Source organism: Heliconius melpomene, chromosome 7 (genome assembly GCF_056956725.1).
Source record: "Heliconius melpomene rosina isolate 202511_hmr_F chromosome 7, ASM5695672v1, whole genome shotgun sequence".
Lineage (NCBI taxonomy): Eukaryota > Metazoa > Arthropoda > Insecta > Lepidoptera > Nymphalidae > Heliconius > Heliconius melpomene.
This window is the reverse complement of record NC_140395.1, coordinates 3,097,037-3,108,654: the sequence shown is the minus strand read 5'-3', so window position 1 is coordinate 3,108,654 and position 11,618 is coordinate 3,097,037. Positions and strand designations below refer to the sequence as shown.

Here is an 11,618-nt window from a genome sequence, read left to right as displayed (position 1 = left end):
AATTTGATTTAATTTTTTTGATTGAAAGGTGACTTAATCGAAGGTGTTCTTTGCCTATTCAATAAAATATTTAATTTTATAGAGCTTTTTGTGTCAGAGGTTTTTCGATTATATCGAAACAACTTAGTTGTATTTCTTTTGGTATATTTCTAGCTAAGATATTCTATAAACTAAAAAAAATTGAAATTACCTAATTTTATAATGTAGGTATATAAGTATGTATTAGAGTTGTTTATAGTGTGTATAGTGTTAAGACACTCCGTTGTCAGATTACTGCTCAATTCAATGCTCAGGAAAGTACTCCAATTAAAGTGTTATCCCATTCTTAAGTAATAAAGTGCACTTATTTAAATGCGTCCACTCGACGAACGGCTGACGAACACAGTTGGTATTTAAATGAAAATTTTATATTTTTCGTCGAAAAAAAAAAACTTGAAACTAAAATACAGAACCCTCCACAGCAGAATACGATAAATCACTCACATAAGACAATTTCCCTACTTTTATTGTACAGATAATGAAATAGCCTGATTCAGTATTATTAAAGTTATTAACCTTTATAGTTATTACTTAAAATATGGACAGACAACAAGTACTTACATACATATATGTATCGCTATATATTTAATATTATATGGTTATAGAGTTTGTTTGGTTGAACGCTACAATAACATAAAATACTAATTCGTTTTTTTTTTGGCTTTACGCTGTATCCCGCACATAGATAAGACCGTCCGTCCCCTCCAAATAAGAAGTCTTCATTGTGTGTAGAATAGCGGAACTTAACGCCGCGCTTTGCCTTGTTATGACAGCGAGGGAATTAATATATTAAACGTTTCATTCCCCCGAGTGGGACTCGAACCCACAATCTGTCGCGTTTACAGTGGTACACGTGTGCTCCTCCGTCACGCAAGGATTCTGATTCCATTTGATTTTTTTATGTTAGATAGTCCATCTATAATGGAAGATTATAGGGGTGGAAATACCGAAACAATAACCTGGGGTGGAAATACCGAAGAGTTTTTCCATTTGACCGCGAAAGCCAAGCCACATGCAAGAGCTAATTGCTTATATGCATGTGTGTATGTATGTACAAGTACATGAATATAGTTAAATGGACAGTCTAAATGTCATCGTATGGACTTTTTTAGTGATATAGATTTTGAATGTCAGCAGGATTCCACGCATACTTGCCACATTCTCGTTTCGATTAATCAGATAACAGTTTGATACTATCTTTTATTGTTTTATATATGTATATTCTTTTTAAAAAGTGGGTTATCGTTTTTATATTAAATTTGGAAAAAATGGTTAGAATTAAAGAAAAAGAAAAGATATGAAGACTTTTAAAGTTTTTATTTTATTTTATGGTAATTATAGTTCTTCGACATTTAGCAAATTCGTTCAAGGAAACGTGACATATCACTTGATCCCTTGATATTTTAGAATAGTAGAATTATGGAACCCAACGCTACTTTGTTTATTTAAAAATCTTTATATATTTTCTTTAGGTTCCCGCTGTGTCCCGTGTATGACAGGGTAGGCAGATGGCATTAAGACACTGCCCAATTTTCAAGACATTGCATGTTGAATGGCCGGACTCAACGCCGCCCTTTGTCTTGTTACTAAAGCAAGTAAATGAAAATAATTCTTACTTTGGATATCGAACTCACAACCATTGTGCTTACAGTCGAACGTATGTGCTGCTGCTTCACGATGCTGTCAATTTCTTATAAATTAACTTGCAGGATCCAATTCTGAATTATAATGTTATAAAAAAACATAAAGTAAAATTTTATAAAGCTGTGACCATGTATAAGTAAAAATAATAAAAATATAAAACAATAAAGAAGAATTGATATGAAATAATTATTAATTAACATTTCCAAATACAGACAGTACTAGTAAACTTTTAAATCAGCTATAAAAACTCATTGCCTCGTATAGAATTGAATAAAAAAAAAGAAAAGATCAAAATCTATGAAACGAGTGTGTAACGAAGGACTCTTAATTAAGTAAAAAAAGGTTTAGTTTATTCGGATATTAGTGAGCATAAGACGTGTTTATTGTCATGGTATAGAGCTAAAGTAGATTTTATATTAAAAAACTCTTTTGTTACTGATTGACTGACAGATAACTAACAGAAACTGCAGAGTCTGTAGCGTAGAACGCTGAAATTTGTCATGGTCCTGTCAGGTTCCTTGGAGTGTAGGGGAGCACAAAGAGGATTTCCAGAAATTCTTACGAAAAAAATCCAATTTCAAATTCAAATTCAAAATATTCTTTATTCAAATAAACTATAAAAGCACTTTTGAATCGTCGAATGTGCATGTCAACAAAAAGCTACCACCGGTTCAGAATGCAGTTCTGCTGAGAAGAGCCGGCAAGAAAATCAACAGTTGCTCTTTTCAAAGTCAATGGTATATTTTACTATTACATTAGCTGGCAGCTGTCCTGCCTGACATTCAATAGACATTAATTCCATACATGTTTATCCTCTAAATATTCTTGAACAGTGTAATAAGCTTTATTTGTTAGAATTTTTTTTACTGATATTTTAAATTTTGGTAGTGGCAAACTAAGAATACACTGCAGAATTTTATTATATACACGTATACTCAGCCCCATAACAACAAACAAACATAATTTACTGTTTTATCCTTGCAAACGAAGTTTCGGGCTACAACTATTTCGTTATAAAACTTGATCCTGATAAAATGTTTAAAAGTACAGCTCAAGGTAGGCAGAGAGAACCTGGGAACCGAATACTAAAAGACTCCTTTCCCAATACTTTAATTTTTTCACTCTAGTGGCAAGGATAAAGCACGACGCTGACAAAATAAACACGCAATGCCTCGAAAATCTGACGTAAAGTGGTTCACGGAGTGTCTTAACACTAATTTCCCTCTGCCTACCCTGCTATATGCGTGAAACAGCGTGAAGCTGAAAAAAATAGGTATAGATATAGAGAGGTAAAGGCGAAGTTATATGTAATGTTGTCCTGTTTTGAGGTGTGCTTATCCTTGATTAGTGGTAATAAAGAGGGTAATTTAAGAAGTAAAATAGAAAGGTATGATATTAATTCCTAGGTCGTGGTTTTGGCAACCAGAATGTAAAAAATACTACTTTGTTAATGAAATAAACAATAAATAAAAGAATTACATATATATGTATAATCTTTTGAACCTCCCTTGTTAGTGTCACAATATGTCTATATTTAAAAAATCGGTCAATTATCCAAAATTGAACATCACACCCTCCCTGTTCTATATTTTTTAATTCCTTGCCCTAAAAAAATAAAGGGCGGCGTTGAATTCCACCTTACAAAGCGCAAAGTACCAAAAGTGAAACAGAGTGTCTCAACACTAGAAAGATAAATAACGTTTTGTAGCGCATCACTACGGTCAATGACTTTTGAACTCTTGATGAGCAGAGGATAGTGAATCTGGTTTGACTTCCTACTTTGTATTGATTTTTTATATAAATTAACGTAAGCAATATGCAGTAAATTATATTAATAAGCTATAACTGTAAGCCGTTGTCACAACGCAGGTTCAGAGCTCCTGATTGTAACCGCGACGGTTACGGGTCGATTTCTACTCGGTGAAATTAATTATTTACATTTAATCCCTCTAGTGAGAAGATAATATGGAGAAATTTTAGAAGATCTTCTCTTACTGGTCCCCTACGCTCCCCAAGAACTCTACATGCCGAGTTTCAGTGTTCTACGCCGCGTAGTTCAAGCTGTTGCTTTTTGAGTGGCGAAACTCAGCACCGCGCTTTGCCTAGAGATCACAGTGAAGAAATGAAAAATATTAAATATTTTATTTCCACGAGTGGGGTAGAACCCACATCACACACCTTGCACCACGACTGGCCTCATTATCATCTTTATTATTATTGCTTTATTTTTATATTTTTTAATTTTTACTCTAACATTCTAAATGCCTTTTTTTTTTTCTTCTTAATTTTATACATAGTATATATGTAGGTGAAACATAAAAAAATACAACAAAATATAACGTCATGACAGTAAATTGGAACGCGGAAAGCATTTTTTTCTTTTAATCATAATTATTACCACAGACGGCGAGGTGATGAGTCAACACGGTGAATGAACTTTAGAGTTCAAGATCATTTAAAGTGAATCTGGTATCGATTTTACGATAAATGTATATAGCGGTACAGTGGGACAGTATCTGATTGTAGTGACGATAGTTGTGGGTTCGGTTTCTACTCGGGAGAATGATGTAATTATTTAATATTTTCACTTCCTCGCTCTGGTATTATGGAAAGATGTGGCATTGAGCACTTAACATGCAATGCCTCGAGAATTCGCGAGTGTCTTAACACTAGTTTTCCTACGAATCTATCTAGTTGCAATCAATCTAGTGTTAAAACACTTCATGCTCCGTTTTCCTTCTATTTTCAAACAATACAACAAGCATTGTGTGCAAAAGTTATTCAGATTTATTTTCACCAGAGTTTAGTTTTTCCAGATCGAGGAAATGAAAATAATTTATTCCTCTAAGTGGGATTGAACTCACAACCCTCTCGTTAACAGTGCGACACTGTACCACTGCGCCACGATGGCCATAATCTAGGTTAATTATTAACGACCTACCTGGTAAACCAAAGCACAATGTTAAATAACTCCTCAATTCATAATGTATCGACATACTATGATAAGTCTACAACGGAGTGTCTTGACACTAAATTCTTTCGGCCTATCATTTTATATGCATTTGATGTGGAATGTTACCAGATGAGTTTATTGTATCATGTACTTAAGCACGAGTAATAAATGCAGAGCTTTTTTTATTATTGTGAATATTGCTCTCAGAATTCAATAAGGCGACAGAAGTTTACAGTTTAAAATATTTCAATAATTTCTAGAGATGAAAGAGTGAACTAAAAACAAGAGGTGAACAAAGGGCAGGTTCAAGTCCCGGAGCCCGCCCATTTTTTTTACGTTTTTAAATATCACTTCCTTCCACACAATTCAGTGGTTTTTTTTGAACTTGAGGTTAATGCTGTTAGCCCTGCTGGCTTTTACAGCGACATTCTGTGAGTAGGGAAAAGAGTGTACTCTGTCCCTGAAAAATTTGCAAGCACTACGTGGTAGCAGCCACCTAGTGCTATAGTAAGGGCTGCAGGAATACAATCCAGTGTTGGTACTGTATTATAGAAGAAGAATGAAACAATGAAGAATGTTGTGAAGATTTGATTTTATCGGTGAATATATGGAGTCAGCTTAGCTAACGGAATTCGCAATCAAGAGATACAGAATATCTGGAGACTTCGGTTCACCTTCGGGAACTAAGAGGGTCCCTCTCCCTCTTTCGCTCGTCCTCATCTATAGGTATATATATAAAAGTATAGATTTATATGTTCACTAGTGGACCCGGACGCGGCTACGCCTGCTTCAACTATAAGAATATTTATTAAATATATTCATGAAATTATTTTCAATTCTCAATAGAATTAGTAAGAAAATATAAGCTCAAATAATCAAAAAGAATAATAAGTAGATACATATTATTAGAAAAAATTATCTGAGTTATTGAAATGAACTAACAAAAGGATTAAAAGTAACTAAAGGAGAGGTATTCTTAATATTAGAAAAAGTACCTAAAGTTTTCCGTACGTGCGTACATAGATATCGACTCTACGAAATAACTAAACATTTCTCTCTATTAAGTAGGATAATTTTAGCGGGCAATATCAAATAAAATAAGAAGAGAATCAAAGTGTATTTTAAATTAATTATAAACAACAAATAAAGTTCGAAAATGTATGAAAATTTATAAAACCGTCAACGTCATCTGCCCGTTCGCGTCGGTCATACTGTGCCGCCCGCTAGGTGGCTAGGTCATTTGGAATCAGTGACATCTCCTTAATTATTTATTAGAATGTTATACAGTAAACTATAATTTCAATCTAGATAAAATGCTAAAAGTGACTATTATATTTATTTTCATAAGGATGAATATCAAAACGTCGCGGTAGCGGTTGCGTAGCAACGACGGTTGTTATTAACATGGCAGAATAAATTGCATGTCAAATTAGAAAGTATTTTAATTTATTAGTACATATGTGTAATGTAATGTTATATAGCCTATAGCACTTCTGAAGAATGCAGCTTTCATACAAAACAAAAACAATGAAAATCGGACCAGTAGATCCAGAGATCTTAGCGTTCAAACAAACAAACAAACAAACAAACAAACAAACAAACAAACTCTTCCGCTTTATTATATTAGTATAGATTGATTTACATTTTATTAAATTTTCAAGGACATTTTCCTTAAAGATTTAAATCTGAAATGATAGTTTTTAATCAACCACGTGCTGCGATGGTTTCACAATAATATTGCTGTTATAACAATTTTAGGTCAACCGTTTAAGAAATTTTTGTGTTATTTTGTTTTTTTTAATAAGCTCTATATAAAATGTTTGTATCTTACTTTTGATTGACAAATGTTAGAAAATTTCAATGAAAGTTATATTACCATTTAGATTGAATCAAGCTAAGAATAAATTGTTATTGTGTTTTATTCAGTTTTTTTTGTCAGAAGATCTTTTTTTATAAATATTTTTCCTCGACAGTTCTCACATTTTTGAAGAAATGTTGGCACATTTACTACAAGAAAAGAAATTAAAATTTGATGATTTGGATGGATTACGTGCCAATATCGTATAGGCGGAGTGAACCTAGTGTTAAGACATTTCTTTCCCCAATTTTCACCCAATTTTCAAGACATATGTAGCTTTTTGAATAGCGGTACTCAACGCTACTCTTAGTCTTGTTACCGGGTAGAGGAAAATAATACTAAATCACCTTCTGGTGGGTTTCCTTGATAAATTCATCCATGGTGGGAATCAATCTCACAATCGCTGTGTTTGTTTGTATAAAAAATCCTATGAATAATTTTTACTACATTGACAAGCCCAAGCGTTTGCTTTTTTTTATGTCAGGAGCCAACTTATTTTATATTCCTTAACTTATCTACTCTATCTTTTGGTTATTTTTTTAACTTTGTGACATTTTTTGGTGACAAATTCTTAATATTTGCCACATTTTCGATATGAATTTGAATCCCTATCAGGCATAATTTGTCACAAAATTAACCAGACGCCTTCGTGGTGCAGCGGCACAGTCTCAATCTGTAAACATTGTTCATTTTCCCTTGGGAACATTAATTATTTACATTTCCCTGCTTTGGTAACACGACAAGACGCGGCATTAATTACCACGCAATATCTCGAAAATTGGACGATTAGTGGGGAAGAGAGTGTATCAACACTACGTTCCCTCTGCTTGCTCTGTTATATGCGTGAAACATTGTAAAAAAATTGTAAGAAATTATATTTCAAACACCTGTTCTGTTCGTATATTATTATTACAAAATATTAAACATGCAATAAGATTAATAGCTCCAACATAATGATGGCTATCTGACGTTTGCGTGTCTCCGTACGTGCCATATTTTACTGTAATTTAACTAACTTAACAAAAAAACAAGTTAATACGTTAGTTTATAAGAAAGTATTAGGTAACTTTCAATTGAGGTGTATTAATCTAATGATTTGTTTTTGTAATTGTAAGTTATAAGTTGAATTCCACATAACATAAGGTGAATTGTTTTATGATATTGCATGTGTAACTCAACGCCGCGCTCTGCCTTATATTATACATACGAGCTTATATATATTATATCGTCAAAGCACTTCTCATAAGCACTTTTCGGTATAGCCTTGAGCTCTTCCAGCGATGCAGTCTTTATCTCTTCAATCGTTGCAAATCTCCGTCCTTTCATAGGTCTCTTTAGTTTTGGGAACAAGAAAAAGTCACATGGGGCCAAATCCGGTGAATATGGTGGCTGAGGCATGATTGTGGTGTTGTTTTTGGCCAAAAAATCTCTCACCAGCAAAGATGAGTGAGCAGGGGCATTTTAGCAATTTCGGAACAAACTTCGCTGACACACGTCTCATGCCCAAAACGTTAGAAAAAATTTCATGACACGAGCCAAGCGATATACCAACATCCTCAGCAACTTCTCTGATAGTGATTCGACGATTTTCCAGAACAATTTTCTTCACTGCTTGAACGTTTTCATCAGTTGTTGACGTGCTTGGGCGTCCAGAGCGAGGCTCGTCATTGGCATCTTCCCGGCCATCTTGGAAGAGTTTGTACCACTTGTAAACATTTTTTTTACTCAGAACAGTTTCACCGTATGCCACTGTCAACATTTTAAGTGTTTCGGAGCACTTTATTTTATTTTTTACACAAAATTTGATGCAAATCCTTTGATCCATATTTTTCGATAGCAAGAAATCGCCGAGCACGCAAAACACTTATAACCCAACCAAACAAAAAATGCTATACACTTGAAACTTGGTACAGATGTTCGGGAAGAGTGTACCAACATAACAAAATAAAAAAATCGATAATCGAAAGTACGTTGCCCGCCAAATTTGAAAAGTCACCTTACTTTTTGAACACACCTCTTATATAAAACTCATCGGTTACTGCGTGAATGACAGCCAAAATGAATACACGTACGAAGCAAAAATTTGGTATGAACTTCTAAAGGAAAACGTAAGTGCTTTAAGAGAGAAGTTACCGGTAAATTAGATTTTACGTTTAAATAACTAATTTGATTTTACGTTTCCTAAAAATTTGATTTTACATTTTAAGTTTTGATTATCCCACATATAGTAGAGTAGGTAGAGGGTATCCAGTGTTAAGACACTCCTTTCCCATTAAGTCACTTCTATTCCCCCACATTCCACCGAATTCTCGAGGCATTGCGTGTTGAGTGGTGGAACTCTACGCCGCAAACCAACAGGTTAAAGGCATTATAACCTTGAAGTAAATATACTCGTAAATCATGACTAGTGTAGTTATTAAACTTTTGTCACTAAACAAAAAATACACGCTTCTTAAAGTTAAAATTGTAATAGTCATGTTTTCCTTTTCAAATCATATTGTATTCTGCGATTTATTTTTATAACGAATCTTGTTAATTTCAAGGTTCTATTATACTTCCGGTGTTCCTCTTACAGCGTGGTAGGCAATAGGAACCTAATGTTAAGTCACTCCGTTCCTTACAATCCGTCAAATTTTCTTGACATTGGGTGTTGAGTGAAGGAACTCAAAGGTGTAGGTACTTTACCTCATTACCATAGCGATGAAATGAAAATAATTTATTCTTTTGAGTTAGAAACCAACCCACAACTGTTCTGTTCATAGACATTATGACACAGACATCTGTTTATAGACATTATGACGCAGTCTGACACTGTGTCATGACGGCTTCTATTCAGGAGTCACTAGCATTCAATTTTTTTTTCAATTTCCTACCTAAAGGGTTATAAGGACTTCGTTGTCTCTCCGTCTGTCAGGGTGCATGCCATGAACTGTTATAGTTGTATGTATACAGTTCTGTCACTGTTGAAGTTTTCTAAGGTTATATATTTTTGTTGTCCCTATAATAATAAATACTATGATAGATTACTATGCTCGCCTAGTCTAATACGAATTAAATTATAATATTTAAATTAGTTTATTATCTTATAACTAAAGTTATATCTATATGAAAATAATAGCTTAAGTTAGCTATATTGGCTTTTGTTATTCTTTTATTATTACACATGAAACAATCACTAAATTAAATGTGACCTAATAGTGAATTAACACTTATAAAATATATTTTTTATATAGTTTCCTTTACGCTGTACCTGCTTATATCCCGTATATAGTAGAGAAGACAGAGGGAACCTAGCGTTAAGACATCTCGTTCCCCATTTTCCGGCCGAGTCATTTCGTGTTGCTGAACTCAACGCAGCACTTGTTACCAGAGCGAGGAAATGAAAATAATTCACAAATTCATTAAATTCTATTCAATTGTTTGTGTAAAGATTTATATATGGAAATTCTGAAACTGACAGGGGAAAATTGTTAGTCTGTCAGTCAGTCTGTCAGTCAAGTAAGCCTTTTGAAGGTTAACTTATAAAATGCACAGTTCAAAATGTCAACCCGACATTACCAAGAGTTCGTTGTGACATTTTAATAGTCTGGGAATTAGAACGTCGTGTGAGTATTTCGCTTATATTATATTATTATACACAATTATGCAAGTGGCCATTGCTTTTTGGCGTAGAAAAAATAAAACAAGAGAAATTATAAGTTATTTCGTTTATTCACACATCCTCGCCTCCTGTCTTTACAATTTTCATTTTATACAATTAAATATACATTCCGAACATGAGTATTAAGATTTTTTGGCTAAACACCTATCACAGCTTACCATCCGTGCGCGAGACCGTGTCCGTGAGCGAGACCGCCGTACCCGAGGGCACCATGGCTGGCGTACGCGACGGGGGCGTGCACGAGGGGAGCGGGGTGTACCTGCGACAGGGAGGAGGAGGCTACGGAATGGCTACCAGCGAGGGCAACACCGTGTCCGGCGAGACCGTGTCCGACGAGACCGTGTCCGGCGAGACCATGTCCGGCGACGAGACCGTGTCCGGCTACGAGGGGGGCGGCGAGACCATGACCGGCTACGAGAGGACCAGCGAGTCCGTGACCAGCGAGACCATGACCGGCGTAGGCGACGGGGGCGACGTGTCCGGCCAACTGACGGGCCACCACGGGGGCGACACCAGCAGCAGCACCGTCGACGGCAGCTTTGTGGGACTGGGCAGCGTCAACCGCTTGCCAGGCATGGTCTTCAGCGGCGTTCACAGCTTGACCCTGGAGTTCGGCAGCCTGGTCATGGTATTCACGGGCGGCGTCGACGGCGGCGCGTGCGTGGTCGGAGGCCTCGACGTGAGCATCGATGGCGGCACCGTGGAGATCACCTGGAGGGATGGTGGGGACGACGGCAGCATGACCGATGGCGAGGGGCGCAGCGTGAGCTACAGCCAAGGGACCAGCTACGGCCAGAGGTGCGCCATGGCCTAAAGCCAGGCCGTGACCATGTCCCAGCAGCCCGGAGGCGTAGGGACCAGCCAGCAGAGCGCCGGATGGCGCAGCTGCGGCGCAGGCGAGGAAGGCGGCGGCAACAATCTGCGAAAATAAATCCACATTATCGACAATCCGATTTGGCACAACACTAGACAAAGCACCGCACTAGTTACGTTACACAACTGACCAGAACTCTCATCGTGCACTTCTGTTGTGGACTGCTCGAAGGCTACTGATTGCTCTGATTCCGTCGCCGCCCGTTTTTATACTAACTGGCCGCGTGGTGTGAAACGGAACGCTTGAAAAAAGTAAGTGGCCGGCCTCAAGGGCGGGAAGGGTGCAGGAAGCGCGGTCATTTTGACTGGTACGTGTTCAAATTTTGATTTTAGCCTTAGGCGTTATGTCCGAAGATGTTTTTAATGAGACGGACGTCGGCTCGAACCTATTCATCCCAGGCTGGTGTAATCTATCCCGATTACTCTGTAATCAAACTCCCGTTAGACATTGCGTAATGGAAGATCAGCCAATACGCGTTGGATTCAGTATAATTTTCGCTATAGAGAATTAATCTGCATTCATTACTGTGATTCGCCTCGTACGATGGGAAGTATAAAACTTGTGTTATTGAAGCCAAGTTAATAATTAC

General features: G+C 36.5%; 2 protein-coding genes across 4 annotated transcripts in view; one reads left to right on the top strand and one right to left on the bottom strand.

Moving 5' to 3' along the window:
* The window catches only part of Rbcn-3B (WD repeat-containing protein Rbcn-3B), a 113,916-nt gene that overhangs the window by 75,915 nt on the left and 26,383 nt on the right, over positions 1 to 11,618 (top strand). The window lies entirely within an intron of this gene.
* LOC146537328 (uncharacterized) lies at positions 10,187 to 11,286 on the bottom strand. The gene is made up of 2 exons (XM_085187792.1): positions 11,160 to 11,286; positions 10,187 to 11,074 (listed from the first exon to the last, which is right to left on the bottom strand). The coding sequence occupies exons 1-2, from the start codon at positions 11,169 to 11,171 to the stop codon at positions 10,310 to 10,312; spliced, it is 777 nt and encodes a 258-aa protein (XP_085043918.1). The 5' UTR covers positions 11,172 to 11,286; the 3' UTR covers positions 10,187 to 10,309.